This window comes from Herpailurus yagouaroundi, unplaced genomic scaffold (assembly GCF_014898765.1).
Source record: "Herpailurus yagouaroundi ecotype Mexico unplaced genomic scaffold, PumYag 77, whole genome shotgun sequence".
NCBI lineage: Eukaryota > Metazoa > Chordata > Mammalia > Carnivora > Felidae > Herpailurus > Herpailurus yagouaroundi.
In genome coordinates this window covers 64,380,268-64,405,127 of record NW_024412388.1, presented here as the reverse complement: position 1 = coordinate 64,405,127, position 24,860 = coordinate 64,380,268, and the positions used below count along the sequence as shown (strand labels likewise).

Below are 24,860 nucleotides of genomic sequence, written 5' to 3'. Positions count from 1 at the left end.
CAGTTAGGCAGGCATTTCTGTTTTTCGTAATTCTTTCCAGGTGACAAAATTGCCAATGGTTCAGTCCTTGGAAGGGTCTTCTCTTCTAATCAGGGTGGGATGGTGAACTATCAGATGAGTTATGAGTGAAGTAAAGATAAAGAGGAGATAAAGAGCAAATTAATTATAATCATGTAAGTGAAATGTGCTCCACTGACAGGGGAAAATATAATGCACTCCCAAGTAAACATGACTGTATTTGTTAAAGGCTACACAACACATTAGAAATACAGAATAGAGGAGCACCTGGGTGGCTCAGTCAGTAAAGCATCTGACTTAGGCTCAGGTCATGATCTCACTCATGGTTTGTGAGTTAGAGCACTGCATCAGGCTCTTTGCTATTTAGAGCCCCACATACAGTTCTCCTGCTTCGGATCCTCTATTCCCCTCTCTCTCTGTCCCTCCCCCACTTGCACTCTCTCTCTCTCAAAAATAATAAAATAAACATTAAAAAAAACAAATACAGAATAGGTAGTGCAAAAGTCACCTTGAAATAGCAACCTTTTTCGTCTTGCGTTTACCTTGCCCCTACTCTTGCCCCTCCACAATGATACATGTAGGCTGTGAAATATTCATTTCACCACAAGGATATTAACACTGTACTTAAGGAAGATATAATGCTCAAGTATCTACGGTCAACTAGAAGAATTAAGACAGATTGACAATCCCTCCCAGAAGTCTTCCACTATGTCTGTCCCCTTCTCTTTTCCCTGCTCTCTGCTCAACAAAAGTTCAAGAAAATTTGACATGTTCAATATTGCAATGGTATAGGGAAACATTCTCAGGGACAATAAACAAACTGTTTACATCAGGAGACCATTACATATATGCCTGTCATTGTGTCTTTGCATGAATTATCTAGTAATAATTTAAATTATCCTTTTAGTGAAAATTATAAATGTTTTTGGTTACAAGAATTTAATGCCTCAGGTATTTTTTTGGATCCCGAATTCTAACTAGTTCTCCACTTCCCACGGTATGAAGGTCCTTGTCTACCCTGCCAGTGTCTCGCTAAGTATTTGAGGTTCGGCTTTGTTTTTTAACACTTTTCTTTCAATCCTATGTTTTCCTTATTGTGTTTTCTTCCTAAGAAAAACATACAATGAATGAAAAGAATGCAATGATTTTGGTCATAAGGCTACTTTTTCTCCCCCTCAAGTTTTATTGTTTCTCACAAATCACCAATGCCAATTGTCCCAATTATCCATTTGGAACATGGGAAGTCAGAGAACGGAATGTTATCCAGTGTCTTAATTTTATGGATATTCTTCCAAGATAACCACCTTACCCGGATAATTCAGGCAAAAGGGAAATCACATATTAGTGGAGGTAATGCTGTGATGGTGGCAGTTGTCAAAGAGTGCCAATATGAACGTTAAATGAATATAATTTGAAAGAAATACTTGACAGAGGGATAATGACTAGTTCATAGATTGTCAGGGTAATAAATACCTAATGAGCAAAATTGTAAAGCAAATAGTAGGTTGAACATACACCCAAATGTTGATTCTTGACTCAAAGTTGGAGAACGGAATGATTTGTCTCTCTGTCTAGAATGATAAAGCAGCCTTTCCTCATAAGCTAATGAGCAACACCATCTGGCATGATTACAGAGGAGCAAGATCTTAAGAAAGTGAAGAATAAAATGACAGAGCTGTAGCTGGATTTTCACAGGAGGTTAAAAAATTCTCATCATTAAAAATATCATAATAAAAATCACTTTAGGTGTTCACATAACACTGCACCAATAGTATAAAGATTATAGAACCAAAGGTTTTCAAAATAATTGAATATAATTCCTGATATCTTAGACTCTTTCTCTACCACAGTGGGTTTCAAAGTGCGGTCCTAGGACAACAGCAATAGCACTACCTGGGAATTTGTTAGAAACACAAACGCTGTGGCATTGCCCCCGAAACCAACAACGCACAAACTCCCAGGATGGGTCTAGCAGTCGGTTTTAAGCAGTCCCTCCAGGCGATTCCGATGTCAGCTCACATTCGGGAACCACCTTCCTACCAAATCAAATAAGAGTCAAAGATTGTTGCTGTTTCTGCCGTGTGCTAAAGAAATGAGTTAATTTGGTCAATTCTGTTTAAGCTGGTCCAAGTGCTAAAGAATAAAAACTCGGTCAGACCATTCCTTGAGTGACATGATGATCTCTTTGAAACAGAGGGCTATCACGCTGGTAACCTTCTGTAGAGCAACAGAACAAACGGCCTCATTCCTACCTTAATTGCATAGTTTCCGAAAGTATGTATTTTCTTCTTTTTAAGCTGAACTTCGGTAGACCCTGCAAGATAAGCTATGCAAGTTTGCCTCGATCCTTTATTTATGTGATTGTTTTTCCCTTCTCTTGGTCATTCATTCAGCAAATATTAAATATGTATTCTGTGCTATACACTGTTCTAGGTGTTTGAGATTTACCAGTGACAAAAACAGACAATGATCCCTGGCTTAAAAAAACTTCTATCCTAGTGGGGGAGTCAGACAAATGATAAAGGATAAAATAAAGAAGCATATTCTATAGAATGTTAGAAGGAAACAATGCTATGGGGGAAAAGAAAAAAGTAGAACAAGGTAAGGATACGTGGGAATGCTGGTTATGGAAAGTAGGATTTCAATCTTAAGTGACATTATGTTAGATTTATTGACTGGATGACAAATGAGAAAAGGATTGAAGGAGATGATGAAGTGAATCATGCAATATATGGGGAGGAAGGGTCATTCCACAGAGAGCTAAAGTAGAGGCTAAAGGAGGGAGCATGCCGATCGTGGGTGAGGTGCAGCTAGGAAGTGTGTGTGGCTGGAGAGGAGTGAGCACAAAGGAAGTTTCATAAATGAAGGTCAGTGAGGCTACAAGGGGTCAGATCACCCTAAAGGTAATTGTAAATCACTGTAAAAACTTGTGCTTGTACTCTAAGGGATATAGGGGGCTATAGCAGGGTTTTGAGTGGAAGAGTGACAGGATCTGAACTATGTCAACCACTGCACCAACCATTCATGCAGTGGTTTAAAAAGGATTCTCAGTAAGGCAATTCACTTTCTTTGTTATCAAAGAAGAAAATGTTCTGTGGGAGATAATTAAAAGATAAAGTTGGGTGGTGATCAGTTCTCCTTTACTTGGTCTTTTGTCCCCTGCCTTCTGTGATGGTTGGTTGTTGTATTTGCTTCCTAGAGCCCAAGAGTATAACCCTGGGTGTGGGTACTAGGAACTTATTTTTCACCAGGCAACTGACAGCTAACAGAATTGTGAGTGAAGTCTCGGAACCTGCTTTTCCACTGATGTGCAACTAAAATGGAAACCTGTATTTGAGGAATGGCTCTGTCAGTGACTTATTAAAAACCCAGTGCCCAGTCACACAAAATTCCTAGAGAAGGTAATAGATTTGCCAACCTTTGGGTAAGGCAGAGCAAGGGGTAGTCTGTCTGAATAGAACTGTGGAAACTTTTCTATCAAAACACAATCCTGGAACTTGCCTCGTTGTATTACAGTGACCCCTATATACTGAAGAAAAGTGTTTGGAAATTCACAACTATTTCAAAGAGTGGCAAAGGGACTTGAAGACTTAAAAAACAAACACACTACCAGTTATTATTTTTTGTGCTCATTTGCTCATCTATTTATACCTTCAGGGTCAAATATTATATCAGGTGCTAGGGAAACTAATACATAAGAGTTGATATTCCCTCAAAGAGTTTATGGACTGCCTAAAGAGATTAGACATAAGTGGCAATAATGCATGGTAGGGAGTGATGATTTCCATTTTTAAAAAGTCCAAATGCTATGGATTTTCTGAGGAGGAAATATGAGTCCTAATTAGAGATATTATAAAAGGCTTCATGGAAGAGGTAACATTTGATTTGGTCATAAAGGATGCATTTGTGGGGTGCCTGGGTGGCGCAGTCGGTTAAGCGTCCGACTTCAGCCAGGTCACGATCCCTCGGTCCGTGAGTTCGAGCCCCGCGTCGGGCTCTGGGCTGATGGCTCAGAGCCTGGAGCCTGTTTCCGATTCTGTGTCTCCCTCTCTCTCTGCCCCTCCCCCGTTCATGCTCTGTCTCTCTCTGTCCCAAAAATAAATAAACGTTGAAAAAAAAATAAAAAAAAAAAATAAAGGATGCATTTGTGTGCATGGTGATGGGAGGAAGTACAATTTAGGCAGAGGGAACAAAATCTGCAAAGCTGTGTTAGTCAAGGCCGGGTTAGCTGTCACCATGTGAGAGGCAAACAAGGCCTACGCTGCACCATTGGGAGTGATAATGACAGAACAAAGAAGACGAGTTATTGCTGAGGTCATTTCAAGGAAACCTGAAATATCTCTGGGCCATTTAGCTGATAGAAGTAGAGTGAAAACAATACATTTGCTATTTTGGTGGCAAACCACCACCATGGTAGGTCTGAGAACAAAATGGAGCTGGGCACAGTCCTTGTCCTTATGAGGTGTGTCGTCAATGAGAGAAATGGATAAATTAAGCATGGTAAGGTCAGATAAATCGTTGAATTCTTAAGGATTTAAGATTCAACTTAAGATGGTCACCACACTTAATTGGCCAGAGACAGAGCATAGTCACAAAATTGGGATTCAACTACAAGCAGATTACCAAGGTATTTGGGAAATAGCTATTCTTCACTTCCGTATTTCTCTGGCTCAAGGATCAATGAAATGTGGTCTTATCCTTCAATCAAAGCAATCTACAATAGCACAATTTGCAGTATCATCTTCAGATTAACAGCCCTGGCCTGGCCTGGCAACTTCTTCAAAATGCAAATTCTCAGGCTCCACTCAAAATCACCTGAATCAGCAGGAGACTATATGCACACTTAAGTTTGAAAGTACTGTGTTGAAAGAAAAAGAAAGAAAGAGAAAGAAAGAAAGAAAGAAAGAAAGAAAGAAAGAAAGAAAGAAAGAGACTGTATTGATCTAGAGGACCCATTCTTTTTCTGAGAAAATGAGCTAAAGGGGGAAGCCCATTTAGAAGGTCAATAATACCACACCTGATAAGTCTCTTGTTTTTGTTTGCAGAGAAGCAAAAAATTCAATTCTACAGACACTCGTAGAGCCCCTACAACATCTTACACACTATTTTTACCTTGAAATGGTTGTCCAAGCAATTAAAAATCTAGTCATCCAGATGGATATAGTATAGCATGAAAAGTCTCAAAACAATCAACTCTGTCTTGAGAGTCTAGGCATGCAACAATTAAGGAAAAAGAAAAGAGACCGCTCCTGGTTCATAAGTTTTTTTTTTTTATAAACAAATATATAACCATTCTTAATTTTGACTTTAACCTAAACTTGAAGAGAGACAGAGATGGTTGGAAAAAAATATCAAAGGAGAGTAGAAATCCAAATTATGGGAGAGGAGTAAACCAGCTTAAGAGATAGATGACTTCAAACAAACAAACAAACAAACAAACAAGAGAAGTTAAAAACCTCCAAAGCCCTTATAAAGTTCAAAAGTGTAGATATATTCTAGTGGGGTTTCTAATTTGAAGCCTATTTGTCTCTCAGTGTCACACCCTCTGCGGTGTTCAAAGGCCTTTATATCGAGGGCATGTTCAGCGTAAGTGTCTATTGGGACTTTCTTTCTCTACAGTATAATCTGGCCATGTATCTAGCTATTCTGTCAAGTCATATCCTAAGGCCCAGGAGAACTTATTTCCCCAAGTACACTGGTTGCAAGTCTTGATTTCTGCAATATCAGTAGTCTGTACAGCCTTCCCTTTAAAAATATGGTCACTGAATCTTAGCTGTTTCTCTTGTTTTAATCCTCAACTAAGCTGTCTTGTCAAATATATCAGTGTTCACTCTGTGTATGTGTGCACACATGTGTCTGTTTTTAAGCACATGGCAGGTTGGTACTGATAGCTTGATAAATTACAAACATCCCTTCAAGCATTCTCCCATTATTAAAATAGATTCTTCTCCCTCTTTTATTGAATTTTTAATTTTCAGTGATGTGTATTATAGAAGAAGGCTAATGTAGGTCATTGGATGCCATCATGAATAATGGGAAAAACAAAATCCCTTGTTTCCCAATGCTTGTTAGCATGAAAACAGAGCCCTGGATGCCTTATTATACTTTTTGACTCAGGAGTCCTGTGGGTCTGCCCATGACTGCTATGTGAACTTACTGTTCCTGCCAAATATATCAGCTGGGATGGGAACATTAATTCATTTTAACAGAGGTGTGTCAACGTTGCTCTTGAAAAAGTGCTGAGATGCTGAATTTTCAAAGACCATCTTCAAAAAGGAAAAGAAGAAAAAAAGAAAAATACTATTTTTAATACTGTGCCCAGCCTTTCAGTCCAAGAATCTTTCCACTTTGCCTATTTTCTGTTGGTCCAGGATTTCCTGGAGTTATACCTGTTATTTATTCTGAGTTATGAATAACTAGACATCTTGGTTTTCAGAGTCCAGGTAGAAAAACAGTACTAGTTTGGGTGAATTAGGCACATTTCGGTGCCTTGTGGCCAACTCTCAGGCTAGCACAGTTTTTTCTTCTATTTTGATTTTGTTTTTGCCCCTGCCCCTTGCTGTCCTCCTCTTGTTGAGGCAGCTTACCTGCCTTGTAACCCAATGGAAGGGACTCTCAGAGAGTTCCCAAATTCTCAGGGCGAGGGGGCTTGAAACTTCTTCCCACTCTAGAAGCCACTAAGGGTTTGCAAACCTAAGGGATGTGAGCCAACTTAATCCTAAGAAACTTTCAAAATGGCCAAGCTGAAATAGCAAAACCCAGGCTGTACTTAAAACCATGCCAGATGACAAACCTGTCTCCAACAGAAGGCAGTGAGAAATGACGCCTCACTGATTTCTTTTTCTCTCCTTAGGATGGAGTGGGAAAGGATGGAACATGCTGGCAAATATTAAACATGGCAGCCATCTTGATATTTACGAATCAGTTTGCCATTTTGATAGTGTTTTCTGAAAGTGACTTTTGTGCATCCTGTTTCCTAAACATTCCTAAACTCCCTCCCTTCTCAACCTCTGCACCTGAGGCAGTAACATCTTAAAACATTGATCTATTTGCTACTAGCTTTCATTAATTTCATCCATCCCTGAAGGCGGAGCCACATTGGTGCCAGCTAATTAAGACCTATTTAGGGCAGCTCAGGGCCCTTATCAGCCCTAAATTAGCTTTGCGTTTTTAATGGGGACTATAGCTTTCTCAATTATTACTTAATTAAATAATGTGCTTGCATTTGCCAATGTATTTCTAAAGTGGGAGGCAAGCTGCAACTGCCCACCTGCCTACAGGTAAGAATAATAGCTCCCACTGGCTCTCTACTGCTTCTCCAGGAGAGTTCACATTCATTTTGTGTCAGTACATGGCCAGGCACATAATCGCATTCTTCAGATGCTGAGTGTGGCGCCATGTGCCACTGTCAGCCTGACATCACCTCGAGGGTATTTCAGTCTTAAGATGTATTAATGCAAATGTGTAAATGTCAGCAGGCTAATGTTATTTATGCATACCAATCATTCAAAGAGGGAAGAAAGATCCATTTGGGTCCAGTTTATTTTGAATATAAGACCTTTAATTCCAAAGTTTTCTGGTTTGTTGAAGGTTGTTTCCTAGAAAAATATTTGGTTAAGTGAAAATGTAAAGGTGACCACTGTCCGAAAGACCTAGAATTCCAAAGAAAACTGGGCCCCAGAAGATGAAGAGAGAAAAGACAAGTTGCCTTCTCTTCCTTTTTCTCAGCCTTTCCCATAAGGTCACTCTTTCTAAGTGACAAGCCAAATAATTTTAGTCAGTAACTGATAAGAAAGCAAATTAAATTTCATTTGGTTTGAAAAAAGTATTCCAATATGCTTATGAGTTGGTCTAAACTTATTCTAAGAAACTTAACACTATATACATTTCTTTTACTACTTCATGTTTCCACAATGAAGAATCCCTTAAGACAAATTAAAAAAAAAAAAAAGAAAAGCAGTGGACAAAATGAAAAGATGCCCACCTTACGTGGGAGAGAGGTTTATACTTCTTTAAAAAGATTCTGACAATTTGAAGAAGCAAGCTGAGAGTCAAATTTTTTCTTTGAGAAACTCCATTTAGTCATTTTCCTACCATGAATCATTTTAACTACTAGGGACACAATTTTTTTAGATTCTATAAATTATACATCATAATGGTGACATAACCTCTCCGTTAAAAACCTGATGAAGAAAATGAGCACTTGCTAAAAAGTTCCAGTAAGTTCAGGCAAATCAACCAAAATAGCTGTACAACAAAAGTCAAATTAAACTGAGGTCCTTCTTCATTACTCCCTCATGTCTGCAATGACATATCCACTGGCCACATTCCTATTTACTTAGGAGAAAAATATTTAAAACTTTTGTTAGGGTATAAGTAACACACATTTTGTGAGCATGGACCCCCATGGATGCTTGGCATTAATGCGTCTTCTTTGATGTAAAAGAATCTGAAAACGCTGACTAATAATATTGCTGGTTGTGATGTTATTCTAAGAGTGTTGTGTGTATGTTGTGGAATGAAACAAATGAGTAATTACATTGGTGTCTCTAGGACCTGTGATTGCCAACATGGCAAAAAGGAGAAACACATGTAAGATACATGAGGTAAAATTAAAACATGATAGCCCTGAATCTGAATCGGAAGTTTCAGTTTGAAATCATGATGATTTTATCTTTGAACAATATAGGCATTGTTTCTACACTAGCTTTGTCCAATGAAAAGGCCAAGAAACAAAGACAAACCTAGTGGCAACGCGCACATGTAACACCAAGATTTTGCTCTCTTAAATACTAAAAGGACCAAAGTTCTTTGGAGAAATGTCTGGATCTAGCTTTGCATCAGAATCTGTACAAGAAGAGCCTAAATCAACCTGTAATACCAGGAATCAAAGAAGCTATCCAAGATTACTAAAGGCATGTCAAAAGGACTCCAAAACTAATTTGAAGAGGTTCCCATGGCACAAAGTAGGACACTTTGAGCGTAAAGACATAATTCTAATAAATCAAAATATTCCAAATATAGTTAAATATATGTCAATATGTAAACATTGATAGTAATAAACTGGTCACTCTTGGAGGATGCTAGGGAACCAGTGCCTTAGAACTGATAAAGAAAAAGGATTGGTCCTATCTTCTATCTCTTGGTTTAAAAAAAAAGTTAACAAGGACAAGTTTCTCTTTATAAAGTTTCAGCTAATATAAATGAAAACATGAACTATCACCATTTCACAACCTCTAATGAACTACTGAATCTAGACAATGATCGTTAATGACTGCTAACCTAAATGGAGAAAACTGGTCAGTCAGTATACCTGCTGATAGAAGTACCACTTAATGGTCTTGGTAAGAAGAAAATATGGCCTGAATCCAGTAAAGCCTCACTATAGTAATACCAATATACAAAAAACCCCATGGGAGGGTGCAATTAGCAAAAATTAGGTTGTAGAATACTGTATAGTACAAATGATTAGTTTTTTTTCAATAATGGGGGGAGAGAGATATTGATTAAGAGAAATATAGGGGACATATCAATTAGTTGTAATGTATAGATCTTATGCTAATCCTGATTTGAACAGTGTATGGACCTTAATGCTAATTAATCCTAATCTGAATTAAATTTTAAAAATATTAATAAGATTATTGGAAAAGTTTGAAAACAAACTATATAATGTTATTAAAGAAATATTGCTGGTTTTTATGTAGGACAATGGCATTGTACTTATTTTTAAGAATCTTTATCTTTTAGAGATACATGCTGAAATGTTAATGAACAAAATAACATGATGTCTGGCACTTGCTTCTTAATAATCCTTGGGGAGGGAGAAGGCGTGTAGGGATATAGATGAAACAATATTGGCCACGAGTTAATAGTTATTCAACCCAAACAGTGAGTATACAGAGGTTCATTACACCACTAGTCTCTCTACTTTATAATTTTGACATTTTCCTTCATAAAATGTTAAAAAAAATCCTTGTTTGAAATTTTGCAATGAACATCAGATCACTATGGGAAATCCTTAGACAATAAAATCCACACAGCTGAAGTTAGGATACAGATTTAAATTATAGAGCACATAACAGCCTTTGAAGTCATGTTATGTTGGTCAACCTTTTGCCATCCAACCAGATTTTACCAAAACCATCCATTCTGCTCATTTCTCAAATACTAGCACAGTTGTCTCTTTCAGTCTGGTTGCAGGACTCTATGATGCAACCAGACATGAATAGACTTGGTGAGGAAAACAGAAGGAAGCATTATAAAATCAATTTGGCTTTCTTCCTCCTACTTTTATTTTGGTAACTTTACCAAATGAATGATACCTGGACATTAATTTGACCAAGCAAGCTCTTTCCTACTATACAAATAGCTTTTCTCATCACAGCCACTAGGAAAATGAATCCTCCAAAGCTATTCTCTCCCAATGCTTGCTGTACAATCCACATACCTTTGACAGTGTGCCGTCTCACTGAAAGCTCACAGCAAAAGCCAACATGATATAAATACACAGGAGCATACGGCATGCTGAGTGCTTCTCTGATAGCCCCAAATGATTCTAGGGCATATAGTTATGACTGGGGGATACCCTGAGGGCTGACTATGACTAATGAAATACCAAATATATCTAATTAATTGCATTGCTCTGGGCTAATGAGAGACCAGAAATTTCCAACCCCCTTGAGATGGTCATATTTATATAGAATTGTGCTACATACCTACTCCTTTATCCTGCCTATCTCTTTGGAACGCTTATTCCACACTGATTCAAATCTAACTATTGGGATTCTTTTTTAAAACTCTAACAGGGAAAAGGGCCAGCATTATGGTTATTCCTGCCTTGCAATTCATTAGAAGCTGTGCATTTTGGGTGCTCAGAAATAGAAAATGCTATGTTCAACTTACATTATCAATAGGAGAATTGGTCCAGATAAGGCTTTAAAATAATTATCAGCATACAAATTACACCTAGAGATATCAGAAACTTCCCCCCACAAGCACATACCCCAGTGTAATTAAAAACTTAGATTTGATAGTATTAAACAGTGAAAGATACATTTTGAGGAAATCAGAATGTTAATATTGGAATTACAGCCAATGCTCAATTTATCCATGGTATTACATGAATAAGTAAGATTCACACATGACTTAAAACTCTTGCAACTGTTTTCAATATTTTCCTTCAGTGGCTCTTTATTAGAATGAGAAATGTGAACTAATAATTCTACTTCTCTCTCATACACTGGTTGCCTTTCTCAAAAGAAAGAAAAAAAAATGGTAGGCAGTAGAGTCATATGGGAAAGGGGAATAAGAGGGAGCAGAGAGAGGAAACGGGAGATGTAAGGAGTAGGAGAAAAATGAGATGAATAGGCCTCAGGACAAAGAAGTGGGAAGGGTGTTTTACAGAAGGCTATGGAAAAAAAAATGGATGTAATGAAAAATGCAAATTGGTTTGTTGGATAATTGAGTAAATGGTATTTATACCTCATTTCTCTTCAAGAATCCACTGTTAATGATTTTCAGTAATGCATAATTTCAATATGGTATTCTGCTGAACATACCAACATATCTGTTAGATACCAAGTTATGGTGCTCACGATCATAGGGTCTATTTGCATGCAAGAAGCCGTGCAACCTTATTAGACAATCAATAGCCTGTTCTGTCTTGTAGTCTCAGGTAAATTTTTACCACAACTTCCAAAGGAGTTTAGGTCCTAAAGTTCCTTAATATGTCTGTTTTGAAACAGAAAATGTGTAGACTTCCTTTCGGCTAACATCCAATTTAACCAATAGCAAATTGAGCTAAATAAGAACAAATCTAAAGATATCTTGGGGAAGCATCCAGTATTTTTTGGATCCTCAAGCCAATCAAAATGGAGAGAACAGAATGTAGTGTAGGTGGAATAAATGGGGCCTAGCTGCTGGCTCATCAAGTAATCATAATAGTCAAGAAAACAGAACAATCAATTTGAAAAATAACTCTGTTCATTTGATAGCTGGCAAAAGAACTCAGCAAGGAGCTAGCAAAAAAGACAAAGGCTAGACAAAAGACACGAGGCTGACTCTCAGAGGACTCACCTGTCTTTCCCAGTTTCCTTCTTAAAAATGCCATCACAGTAACTCATGCGCTTCTCTGTGGTCACGTAAATTTGGGCGTTCGGGTAGATGTCAACAGTCTTTTTCAACATGTTGTAAACAATGCCGTTGCCGTCTTTCCTCATATTGCGGAAAGGGCCCCAAATAACATAGATAGTAGCGTTTGCTTCCTTGAAAAAATAGTCAGGATTTTTTAGCAAAAGAGGAACACTGGTATGGGACACAACTCGAATCATTGTCATGCGGCCAACATCTTCTTCATAGCCCTTGGTGGGGGCATTGTTCATTCTCCAAATGCAGGATGACTGGTCTATCTCATTCCCCACCTTCTGGCCAGCCATCTGACCTGAGTTTGACACTATGGCACAGAGGTCACAGTCCAGTTGCAAGGGCTGAAAAACAGAGAAATAAGACAGGGGGAGAAACATGTACATTAGTTAGTTCCACCTATCCAAACAAGTTCTTCTGGGAAGACAAAATTCAGATATTGTGCATAGCTGCTGGGTGTAGGAGTTTCTGAAATATACGTACCGATTCTACAGTAGGGGTTATAAAGCTAGGGGCATGCTTCCATTTCACAAGTGAATACAGATTGTTAAGAAATAATTTTATTTAATAATAATTTCTATCCCCTTGTGTCAGTTTAAAATTAAATGGAAAAGTAGTCATTTGTTTTCCATTCTAAATAATGACTTTTCATTTCAAACAGTAATTTCAAATGAAATGAGGAAATAGGGAGATTTGATCTCTTTAATAAGGACAGTGGCTAAAAACAGAAATGCAAAGGGAATATATCCAGGCATCAATTCTGTATTTTACTTATACGTATGAATAGTTATATAGCAGTTGATGAAAATATGAAAAATTCAGCAAATGATGAGGTTCTGGAAAAATTGTTCAGAACCAAGAACTATTTAAGACAAGTCTCAGGCTAGCAAAAATTTTACAGAAACCCTTAAAAAATTTCCTTGTATCACCATGTTAACTGGCCCTTGTGTTTATGCTTATTTTTGATGGATTAAGAAAGGTTTCTTTTAAGAACTCAGGGAAAGGATATACAGAGATAATCCCTAGTGCTGGCCTAACCACCACCCTCCTTGTTGTAAACCAACGAGGTAACAGAGACTCTGAGGTTAAGCACCAGCTTTCAGAACTTACAGATGAGAGATTCAAGTTGCAGTGTTAGTTTCAAATCTAGATCTTCTAACTCTAAACCCATTGCTCTTTTCACTATTCCCCGCACTCCTGCCTCTCAAGCAAACCAAATAAATTCCTTTTGTTACTTTCCTCCTACATGAGGAAAAGTCATCCGATCTTTTAAAACAGTGATAAAGGAGCAATGCACTTTGTTGATATATATCTTTCTCATCTTCCTTCCATGAGATTCCACATTTTGTATCTGACATTCGATCCTGTATTTTCATTTTTATTGGGCCTATTGGTCATTGGCTCTTCTCACACTGGGTACTGCTCTTATTTTATGAGTTATATTGTATTTTATTGTTTAATTATGTCTGTCCACTACACCATAAATTCTGTAAGAGGCAATGTTTTCTTCATTTTAATCCCAGAAGTCCTTGGATTACTACAGCTCAGTATATAGTAACTAAATTAGGAAATGAAAGCAATTGAATTGAGATAATTTATTGGAAATCTGAACACTGAACTTGATATTAGGGAAGAAATGGACTTTTCTAATTCATTGAGAATTGTTGATTTAGATGAAAAGAGAAATGTAATCCGCAAGAAACCTATCAATATACAAACAGGTTCAATCTAGGTGAGTAAATGGAGAGGCAAAGTACCTCAGACAAGTCGCCTGCATAATTACCACACAACTGTATAACAAGACGTCTTTCCTATCAATGGTAGGAATCCAAAGTAGTTACTGAGCAACTATGATGTACCATGTTCTGGGGGTTGGGGTTTATTCAGTTGTGAAAATCTTAAGTAGAAATCCCTGACCTCATAGATCTTACATTCAACTGGGGAGGAGAAAGGTAATAAATGAATCAGCATGGTATATAATATGATAGATGAAGACAGGTGCTAAATACAGAAAATTAAAGCAAGGAAGGGGGTTAGAATGCGTGTGTGTGTGTGTGTGTGTGTGTGTGTGTGTGTGTGTGTTAGTGGAAGGATCAGAAAAGGTCTAGGGGTGGGTGGGGAATGATATTTGAAGAAAGACTTGAAGAAAGTAAGAGGGCTGGCTTTGGGGATTTGGGTGAGGGGAATATTCCTGCAAAGCAAAACCAAAAGCCACTACAAACGCCCCCATGGCAGGTAGGAGAGGAACAAGGAAGAGTGCAGTGTGGCCTGGCAGAGCATTGTAGAGAGCCAGTGGGTACTGGGGTCAGAGAGATGACCAGGGAGACATCATGTAGGCTCTTTTACTTAGGAACCTTTGGAAGGCTCTGAATGGGGGAGTGGCTGATCTGCATTGTATTTTAACAGCATTGGCTGCTATGTGGAAAACTGACAAAGAGGAGACAAGACTGCTGGCCACAATCATGGCATGGTGTGTGGCATGATGGTGGCTTGGACGACATCAGGTAGCAGAGGAGGTAGCAAGACGCTGGCCACACGCTGGCCATATTCTGAAGGTAGAGCCAATTGGGTTGACCGGTAGATGGAATATGAGATCTGAGAGATAGAGACGAATCAAGGAGAACTTCAGATTTTTAGCCTAAGCAACTGGAAGATTGGAACTGGCTTTAAATAAGAAGCCAAAGGCTTGGGGCACCTGGGTGGCGCAGTTGGTTAAGCGTCCGACTTCAGCCAGGTCACGATCTCGCGGTCCATGGGTTCGAGCCCCGCATAGGGCTCTGGGCTGACGGCCCAGAGCCTGGAGCCTGCTTCCGATTCTGTGTCTCCCTCTCCCTCTGCCCCTCCCCTGTTCATACTCTGTCTCTCTCTGTCTCAAAAATAAATAAACGTTTAAAAAAAAAAAAGAAGGCAAAGGCTTGAGGAAAAGGACAGGATCAGAGGAGGAAAATGAGCACATTTCCAGCTCTGTTAGATTTGAGATGCCTCGAACACAGACTCCCACAGCTAATGTTGTAACAGAACTACTCAAACTGCTTTAAACACTTATTTTTTCCTGATTATTGAAATAATATGGGCTCATTGTAGAAAACCTGAAATAAATAGATAAAATAGAAAACTCTCTATATTTCTGCCACTTGACAATTGCTACAATATTTTGTGGTATTTTCTTCCTTCTAGATACATTATTTTAGACAGATTGAGAAATATCATTTATAAAATTTGGCAACCTTTGTTTTTCATTTAATTTCACATCGTTAAACTCTCCCATGCCAGTATACAGTCTTAGAGATATTTTCAATGTCAACACAATATTCCATTTTGTGGGCATACCATAATGTACCTGTTTGCCCACCACTGGGTATTTAGCTATTATCTGATTTTTTGTGTGTATTATAAAACTGCTTTGATGACCATCCTTGTGTTTTGGATGCTAGCATTTATTAAGTTAACTTAACTGTACTTCTTTTAGTTTTTATTGTGCACCTGTGAAATATGCTAGGTGGACAAAAGTATTTAATATCAAAATTAAGGGTTTTTTTTTTTAATTTTTTTTTCAACGTTTATTTATTTTTTTGGGACAGAGAGAGACAGAGCATGAACGAGGGAGTGTCAGAGACAGAGGGAGACACAGAATCGGAAACAGGCTCCAGGCTCTGAGCCATCAGCCCAGAGCCTGACGCGGGGCTCGAACTCCCGGACCGCGAGATCGTGACCTGGCTGAAGTCGGACGCTTAACCGACTGCGCCACCCAGGCGCCCCCAAAATTAAGGGTTTTGAAAACAAACTTGACTTGTTGAATCCACAAAGGTCCATTTATGAAATGTCTCCTTTTTCCCATATAAAAAGAGACTTCTTGAGCTGTTAGAATCACATAGGGATTGGACAGGGCTGGACATTAAATACCACAGCTCAGCTGTGGACTGGATATTCCACTGAGGTCTCACCAATTATGAAGGGTCTTAAAACTCTGCTATCAGAGGGACTGTCCCTCACCCCTGCTGCAATAAGATTTCTGAAAAGTAGGTTAGAATAGGTCTGCTCAAGGTGAGTGAGTGTATTAGTGCACTTAGAAATGGGTCCTGTAGATTGGTGCCACAGTGAAAACTTCACCGACGGTCAGATGGTGGCATAAGTGGATACCTCTTGGGACCAGACATTGATCTAAGACCTTCATGCATCTAGGAGCCTACAGTTTTTCAGGGCAAGAAGGAAAACACGATATTCTTTCTGCCAGACGATTTGCAGCAGGGCCTCACATACATAACACTTAGCTAAGTCCTCCAAACCCACTTAGAGTCATGCAAATCAATGCCTGATTTAAACTGTGTGTGTCATATGGCACACTCCAACTTATCACCAAGATGCATATGGTGCAGGGAGGTTACATTCCATTTTCTGTTCCAAGAAGTTGCTTCACTGTATAATAAAAGCATTTTTTTGGGTATGGCCTCTACAAATTAAAAAAAAAAAAATCAAAAAGAAAGGAGAGAGAGCGAGCCTTGGATGTGTTCTGCTCTACAAATTTGCATCGGATTTCCTAGTCGTTAGAGTGAATTAGTTGGTTGTGCTGTAACAAGACTTAATTTAACTAATAAGAATCAGCACACTGGCTTCACTTGACAATTGTAACCTCTGAAAGTGATCAATTAAGACATCACAATCTGTTTCATGACAACATATCGGGATGCCGCAGCTGTGCAGATTATGAGGTCAGCAGCTGACTAACAACTTGAGGGCAAACATTGGCAAAAAGAGCCTCTTGTTTATGTAACAAATATGTAATTGGGCAGAATGCTAGGAATGTAATGGCTTGGGGGGATAGGTGGTGATCTTTAAACTGTCCCTTTCTTTTATATATTGTCACCATAGCCAGAGTCGTAAAAGCCTTCCACATACGTATCTTGCTTGGCCACTGTCCTGCCTAGCTGCCTGACCTCCTAAATGAGGTAGCAGGAGATGTGGCTGCACATGGTGACACTCTATTTGCCACTTGGCTGCAGGGACCATTTTACAGTATGCTGGGAGAGCAGGGCTGGATGAATGAAACATTCCTAATCATAATCAGAAGCTGCAGGTAACACCAAGAGCTTGCTAAGGCCCAAGGGACTCATTTATACCTTTGAAGACACTTCAAACTACAGTAAGCCATGATAAAAAAGAAATACCTAGCAATGAACGGACGGTTTGACCCAAGAGCTGCTCTTATCTGGTTATCTCCGTTCCTTTTATTAGCTTTATTGCTGCATCTTGTGATCTCAACTTTCTTTGTTAAAATGTACTGCTATTTCTTGAACTCATTTATATTATTTGACTTGGGGCCCTTGCTTGAAAATGTATTCCATATGTTTCCACTCGTTCGGTTCTGCCTCAGTAAGCAGTTTCTTCCCAGATTGAGGCCCTGAATTTTCTGAGACCTTTGGAAAGATTTAGCCAGCTCCACTTTATCAAGCCTTATCTTAATTTTGAATACTCCTTTTTAGTTGCCTTGTCCTTATTTTTTGTTTCTTTTCATTTAAAACAAACTTAACCTCTTCATCTTTTTTTATTGCACACTCAAAACATCATCAAGGCAAATGCTTCGGTTGGGCTCACACTGTGTCTATAAACCGAGATTGCTGCAATATTCAGCTGACTGACTGGGCAATTGTGTCCCCATTAAAAGAAAGCCCACAAACATCAAACATTTCCTTTTATTTAAAATCTAACACATTGAGGGATGCCTGGGTGGCTCATTCAGTTAAGTGTCCTACTTCGGCTCAGGTCATGATCTCGTGGTCCATGAGTTCGAGCCGCGCATTGGGCTCTGTGCTGACAGCTCAGAATCTGGAGCCTGCTTTAGATTCTGTGTCTCTTTCTCTCAAAAATAAAGTTAAAAGAACATTTTAGAAAAAAATAAAAATCTAACATGTTGAGAGGCACCTGGGTGGCTTACTCAGAGTGAGTCGATGGCTCACTCTTGATTTCAGCTCAGGTGATGGTCTCAGGGTGGTGGGATTGAGCCCCATGTTAAGATTCTTTCTCTCTCTCTCCAAAAAAACAAACAAAAAAAATTCTCTCTTTCTCTCTCTAATATATATATATTTAAATTGTATGTATGTATATTATATGTATGTGTGTGTGTGTGTGTGTGTGTGTGTGTGTGTGTGTGTGTATGTTGATTTTTTTTTTTAATGCTAAGATCACTACATTTGATTTGGGTATTTCTCCCTTGCAAAAGTATACAAACTCTGTACCTGCACATCTGGTTATGAACACTCAGCTTGTGGAAAGTTAAGAATTTGCTGACATCTATTAAGCAACCAAGTAATTTTTCCTTAGTACTTATTCTGTGAAAGGCAGCATGAAGGATAAAATAATTTTAGAATTCTAATCAGTGTGAGCTTTTAATCTTAGTACACAGCTCTGAGGCATAGTGGAGTTCGATGATTAACTAGGGTCCATTCATGCACTATTTTAAAGGCCTGAGGGATTGCCTTGAAAAACAAGTCCTTTCTCTGCTAAAATGAATCATGACATTTGCCTCCTTACAAGAAAAAAGGACTCGGTTCCTGTCTTGGGCACGGGAAAGGATGCGAGAGGGAGGAAAGGAAGAAACAGTGAGAAAGATAAATAAGCTTTGTGTATTATATTTATTGATAGAAACATAATTGAACACCTATTATGGGCCAGTCACCCTACCCAGCACTTTATTACATAATTCCATTCATTCTCATAATAAATTCTTTCTAAGTTACATTTTTATTTCCCATTATAGAGTTGGGAAAATTGAGATGAACATGATATCCAGTGGGTACCAGATATTTTTCAGGTTAAAAAGAGGAGTATATGTTACCTTATATAAAATGTACTCATAGCTAAGAAGGAAATATTTATTATTAATTTGCATTATTCCTAATATACATATGGGCAAACACCTCAAGTCTCACCCAGTATTGTATTAAGATTATTTATATAAAATTATAAATTGATGCTTTTAACAACTTGGTGAACAAGAATTTCACCAAAAGAGGACAATGTTTCCCAACTGATGAAAGGCTCCTTAGGAATAATAGGGTTTTCATATGAGCAGAATTAACCTCTTTTCTCTGGCAATGGTATTAGCATGGCATATGGAATTATGTGGAAAATTTTTTATTATTTTCAATTTGAAATATGGCTGTAACTTCAGTCTAAGATAAACTAATCACAACCAATTTTATTAGTCTCAGATGGTTCTCCACATCTTTTTGGTTTTAATCTGTTTATTTTGAGAAGGAGAGCATGAGTGGGGGAGGTGTAGAGAGAGGGAGAGAGAATTCCAAGCAGGCTCTGCACTGTTGCACAGAGCCCGACTGGGGGCTCGATCTTAGGAACCGTGAGATCATGACCTGAGCCGAAACCAAGAGTCTGATGCTCAACCAACTGAGCAACCCAGGCAACCCATACCTTTATTTAATTTCTTTTTCAAAACTTTTTCATAACAGCAGTGAATTGTATTTCTTTCTGAAACATTAAGTGATTATAGTTCATGTCTGAGGTAAAAAAGGCCATGCCAGATGATGTTTTTAGAAACTGTTCTCTGTGGCCAGAGGGAATATCTCCCCCCATATGAAAACCTCTTTGAGGTAAATACACTTTAGCAGCCCACAATGCCTGCTTTCAAATCCTTGGGAATCCAAGGTAGCTCAAGACTGCCAAGCCATTCTCTAACTCAGTAGTCATTCTCTCCTCTGTACTCATCAAGATTCCGGAACACTTGCTGATTGGGATCCTGTGTCCCTAATGTCTATTTTTAATTTTTAATTATTAGAAGCATTAGTGTTTGGCACAAAATGAATTCTGTTTGCAAACCCAAGGAAACCAAGAAGGTCCTATATTCTCTGATCCTATGGGGAAGGGTAGGAGGAAGGTTGGCTACTCTTTCCTTCTTTTTAAGAATCTGTGCATTTTTATAATTAGTCAGCTTTATTTTTCTGTGTTTAAATGTTATTTAAATAGGCTCTAGAAACCAATTTACCATGACATGCCCTATTGATCCTTACCTGGTTAAAAAAAAAAAAAAAAGGAAAAATTACCCAAACTAACAGGCCATTCTCTCTGATTGGCAAGTTTATCCTTTTTTTTTACTTTTCAGTCACTTTTATCTTGAAATTAATACACATATAGCTAAAGAACTCTCCTGTTTCTCTCTCTCTCTCTCTCTCTCTCTCTCTCTCTCACACGCACACACACATACACACTCATACACACACAGCTACCCTCATCCAGCTAATGAGATCACTCACTCTACTGGCCACTGTTTCCATCCTGCTCCTTACCAACTGCTCTGGAAAATTCCCCTTCTCTCTTCTCTGGGTAAGAACCTGACGAATTGTCCTGTCTTTTTTGAATGATATATTGGGACAACTGCCAAGCACTTTACATTTTAATCAGCAAGAAGAATGAAATATTTAACCTTTCTTTTTTTTCTCTGTGAATAAGCATATAGACAAGATAATTAGAGCTTATAGAATAGATAATTAAAATCTGTGAATTAGAACTTGCAAAAAACAGTGTGGTTTCTCCAGCAAAGAGAAATGGCCATGTGCGAAAGGTCACCTGTCAACCAGTTCTAGTTATTAAATCTCTGTATTTATCACTAAGGTGGCTCTATGGAAATCGAAGGTCAAGACATTAAATTATGAAACAGTCAGGATTAGAAAAGGTCACCAAAAACTCAAGTAAAATTTAACCAAACCTGCTAATTCTGCACCCTAGAAGCAGGCAGACACAGCCGGGGATGAAACGTAACACTAGAGAGTGCAAATCTATCTCCCCATTTTAGCCCCTAAAAACGAATTTCTACCTGATGCCTTGAAGTCTAAATGAAACTCGCTCATCACAAATAAAAACAGGAGCTTCGATAAATATTTCAGAATGAAAATCATGTTTGAATCGAACTAGCTTAAATTATTAAAAACATTTTTTTACATTAGTCTAACGGTTGCTTTCATTTCAACCATAAGAATGCAATTTAAAATATTGGCCACAGGGCACTCCTGGCACCCTAAATGCTTTACAGGACAATTAGCAACTCACCACTCACTAATTTACTACTTTAATATTGAAACAAATGAGATCTTTGCTTTTTATCATCCAATTTGAATGAATTTGAACAAAGCAAGTTGAACAAAGCTCCAGAGATGCACTCTCCAGTTTGCTGTCGTTTATTTCTCCACTCTTCATGAATGTTTTTAGAGTTTTAGTTTTAGAGACTTCAACATGTATAATGATGCCATTGGGGAATAGATTTTGCCTTTATTCTCCTTGATGTTCTTTTGAGGTCTTTCAAGTAAAAGGTACAAAAGAGGCATTAACAATCTGGCATTGTTTTTATTGCTTGACAAAGAAAAAAATGTATTTTAATTTTTCCCGTGTTTCAGGAATGATTAAGCAAGCTGTTTTCATCTACATCAAGTCACTTTCAGCAGACCTCTAACTGTGAGCAAAGAATTGTGAAGACTGTTCTAGAGAGAAATCAACACAGTTCAACCAAGCCAGCTTGTAAATGCACTTCTTTGCCCCTCTATGAACCAGCATCTTTCAGTTAATGCAGCTTTCAAAAGTAGTGTATATAAATCACATATTATGAGTAACAGCACATAAAAAGACAGATTTGATAACCCACAGTTTGGCTCTGATTCTCTGTGGATTTGGGATATGGCACCTACCTTGATTCCTACCTGGTGGCATTACATCTAAACATAAAACTTAATATGGGGGTACATAAAAATGTTAATGTCAAGAAATAATTCTAAAACAGGTAACATAAAGCTATGTTTCTCAGTTGCCATAGATGATATGTTCTTTTTATTTGGAAGTTCCTTGAGGGGAATGGATCTGTATAATCATGTAGGCATGCCAAAGAAAACAGCTTGCACTCTCTGGACTGGAAAGCAAAAAACAAGTCTTCTCAAACCAAGAGTTTTCTCCTACAGGCTGGAATAATGAAATAATTCACACTTTACTATCACTATTAGGTCATAAAATCTGACTAATTTTGTGACCAACTTACCTCTGGATTCTTTTCTCTCAGGAAGATGAGCTCAGGATACTTTGCTAACATAACATCCCTCTATGTCATACAAAGAAAGTAAAAAAGAACACTGATTCATGCTACAGTATTAGTATCTTTTTTCCCCCAATTAGTCTATTTATTTTTTTATTTTCTTTAATATAATTTATTGTCAGATTGGCTAACATGCAGTGTGTAAAGTGTGCTCTTGGTTTTTGGGGTACACTCCCGTGGTTCATTGCTTACATACAACACCCAGTACTTATCCCAACAAGTGCCCTCCTCAATGCCCATCCACCATTTTCCCCTCTCCCCCCACCTACCCCTGCATCCACCCTCAGTTTGTTGTCTGTATTTAAGAGTCTCTTGTGGTTTGCCTCCCTCCCTCTCTGTTTGTAACTATTTTTTCTCCTTCCCTTTCCCCATGGTCTTCTGTTAAGTTTCTTGAGATCCACATATGAATGAAAACATATGATAATTGTCCTTCTCTGATTGACTTATTTCACTCAGCAAAATACCTTCCAGTTCCATCCACGCTGCTGCAAATGGCATGATTTCATGCTTTCTCATTGCCAAGTAGTATTCCATTATATATATAAACCACATCTTTACCCATTCATCAGTTGATGGACATTTAGGCTCTTTCCATAATTTGGCTATGTTTACAGTATTAGAATCTTAACATGTCACTCAATTAGGGACATGGTTCTCAACTGAACTCAACAATAACCAGGAGAGCTTTTAAAAAATTATAATGGATATACTCCACTTCTGACCAATGGAATCAGACAACTCTTGAGGATGGCACCTACAAGTAAGCATTTTTTTCAAGTTCCACAGATGATTCCAGTGGGTATCTAGGTTTGAGAAACTTTCCTAGAGGAATCAGCAATGATAAATGAGGAGACCATAATGCCAGATTAAAGAGATGAAAAACAAAATGGTAAAGTTGGATCCCTGGGGTACTGTGTGGAGAAGACCCTAGGGTAGTAAATCTTTCCAATTACAACCTCGACTACTACCAGCTAGATTGGTAAGCAGCACTTACCACTGAAATCAGGCCAAGAAGTCAGATGTCATGAAGAGCATATGGAGAGGATATTGCAAGTATGCATGTAGTACCAAGCATGAGAACTTTTATTTCCCACAGAGTTACGTTTATTATAGAGCATTAGAGATCTTCCATATGTTCTGGCTAAAATTTGCTTTGGAAGCATGGAAGAAAATTGTGTTGCCTGAACAATTTTCTTAATTGTCATGTGGAATTTTGGCGAGCATTTAAGGCTAGTGACAAATTGAACATTAACTAAATACAATCTTTCCCATCTTGTTTCATTTTCTAGGCTGAAGGATGCTTTGAGAGGAAGGGGTTGGTGGAGATGGAGCAATGGCAAATATCAGAGAAGGGCCCATGAATGGAGTGAGAACCCAGGGAACATAGGAGTCAATAATTTAAGAATATAGTTTAATGGTTATCCTTTGAAAAGATAGAGACACCTCTTCCTCTGAGACAGGAAAAAAGAATTAAGAACGAGAGGAGAAAAGACAACCTTACAAGACATGACTGCAATTAGAGTTCACTCAGGATTCCCTTGCATTTCTAAAAAGCAAGTAAGGGTTAATTATGGAAAGATGGGATACTTAGAGGTAAGGTTAACAGACTTTAGGAGAGGGATGAACTTTTGAGAAAGAGTATTTTGAGCAAGAATAAGAAAGATTGCAGTAGTGCCACAGCTGGAATTTAGAAATTACAGATTTTTGATGAATGTATTGAAAGGTTATACATTCTTTCTAGTGCTGTTCAGGAGCACAGAGACAGGAATGAAGAAACTAGCCAGCTTGATCTAGAGCTGGAGATTGTGGTAAGTGATAGACTGAAAGTTCACAGTTGAGAAGTAATTATGAGCACTAGTAACATGGATTCCAAGCAGAAAGTGGAAGGAAATGGTGGCAAAATGAGCAAGTGGAAAAGATAAGGCAACATGAATGTCTTAGTGGGGTTATGTTCATTCACTGGAGACAGGGAGAGCATGCATGTACTGTATGTCCTAAGACTATGCTTATTTAGGAATAAGAAAAAAATGTGGCTTATATAGGCTTTCAACTGGCTCAGGCTTCAGGAAATAAACTGTAGTATAAGTCATTCCTTCTAGTTTGGAAATGCAAAACCAAAGTATGAGGGATATTCAAATTCATTACTGTTAACAAGTACCAGCATGAGAATATCTGCTTCAATAAATTAACTTACAAAATTCAGACAAACTTTCCATGGCAGATAAAAGAGCTGGAAAAAATGTAAAAACAATCTGTTTAAGATCATCCAAGACTTAACATAGCGAGAAATTGCCAGCCTACAGAAATCTGGAACTCAGGGAGGTAGACCAACACTAAAGGCTGCTTTTGCCCTAGAGGCATTTGTGGCTCTGGAATACATGGTTGAGTTCTGCTTCTGGCAGAAATCAGAATGCAAATTCCCAAAGGGTAAATCAACATCTACTTTGTTCTAGGACTCCTAAGATGTGTGCTAAAAATTAGTTTGAAATAAACCAGTCTAGCAAAATTTGTCATCTTTTTTCATGCTGGTTGGTTGGCTCTGAAAACTTCAATTTTGGAAATTGCATTATGTAGTCCTGGACTTCTCATAGCTTTAGACACCTGGAAAAAGCAA

General features: G+C 38.2%; 1 protein-coding gene and 1 long non-coding RNA gene across 5 annotated transcripts in view; one reads left to right on the top strand and one right to left on the bottom strand.

Annotated features, from left to right (window-relative positions):
- Nucleotides 1–24,860, bottom strand: part of ST6GALNAC3 (ST6 N-acetylgalactosaminide alpha-2,6-sialyltransferase 3) — a 532,814-nt gene that overhangs the window by 187,946 nt on the left and 320,008 nt on the right. For all 4 annotated transcript variants that reach the window (XM_040470683.1, XM_040470686.1, XM_040470685.1 and 1 more), the window contains exon 3: nt 12,094–12,503. In XM_040470683.1, coding sequence (XP_040326617.1) covers nt 12,094–12,503 — 410 coding nt within the window. The remainder of the gene's footprint in view (nt 1–12,093; nt 12,504–24,860) is intronic.
- LOC121027336 (uncharacterized) lies at nt 16,647–21,806 on the top strand. Its single transcript, XR_005788668.1, has 2 exons — nt 16,647–17,299; nt 21,561–21,806. It is a non-coding gene; the product is annotated as an uncharacterized LOC121027336 (long non-coding RNA).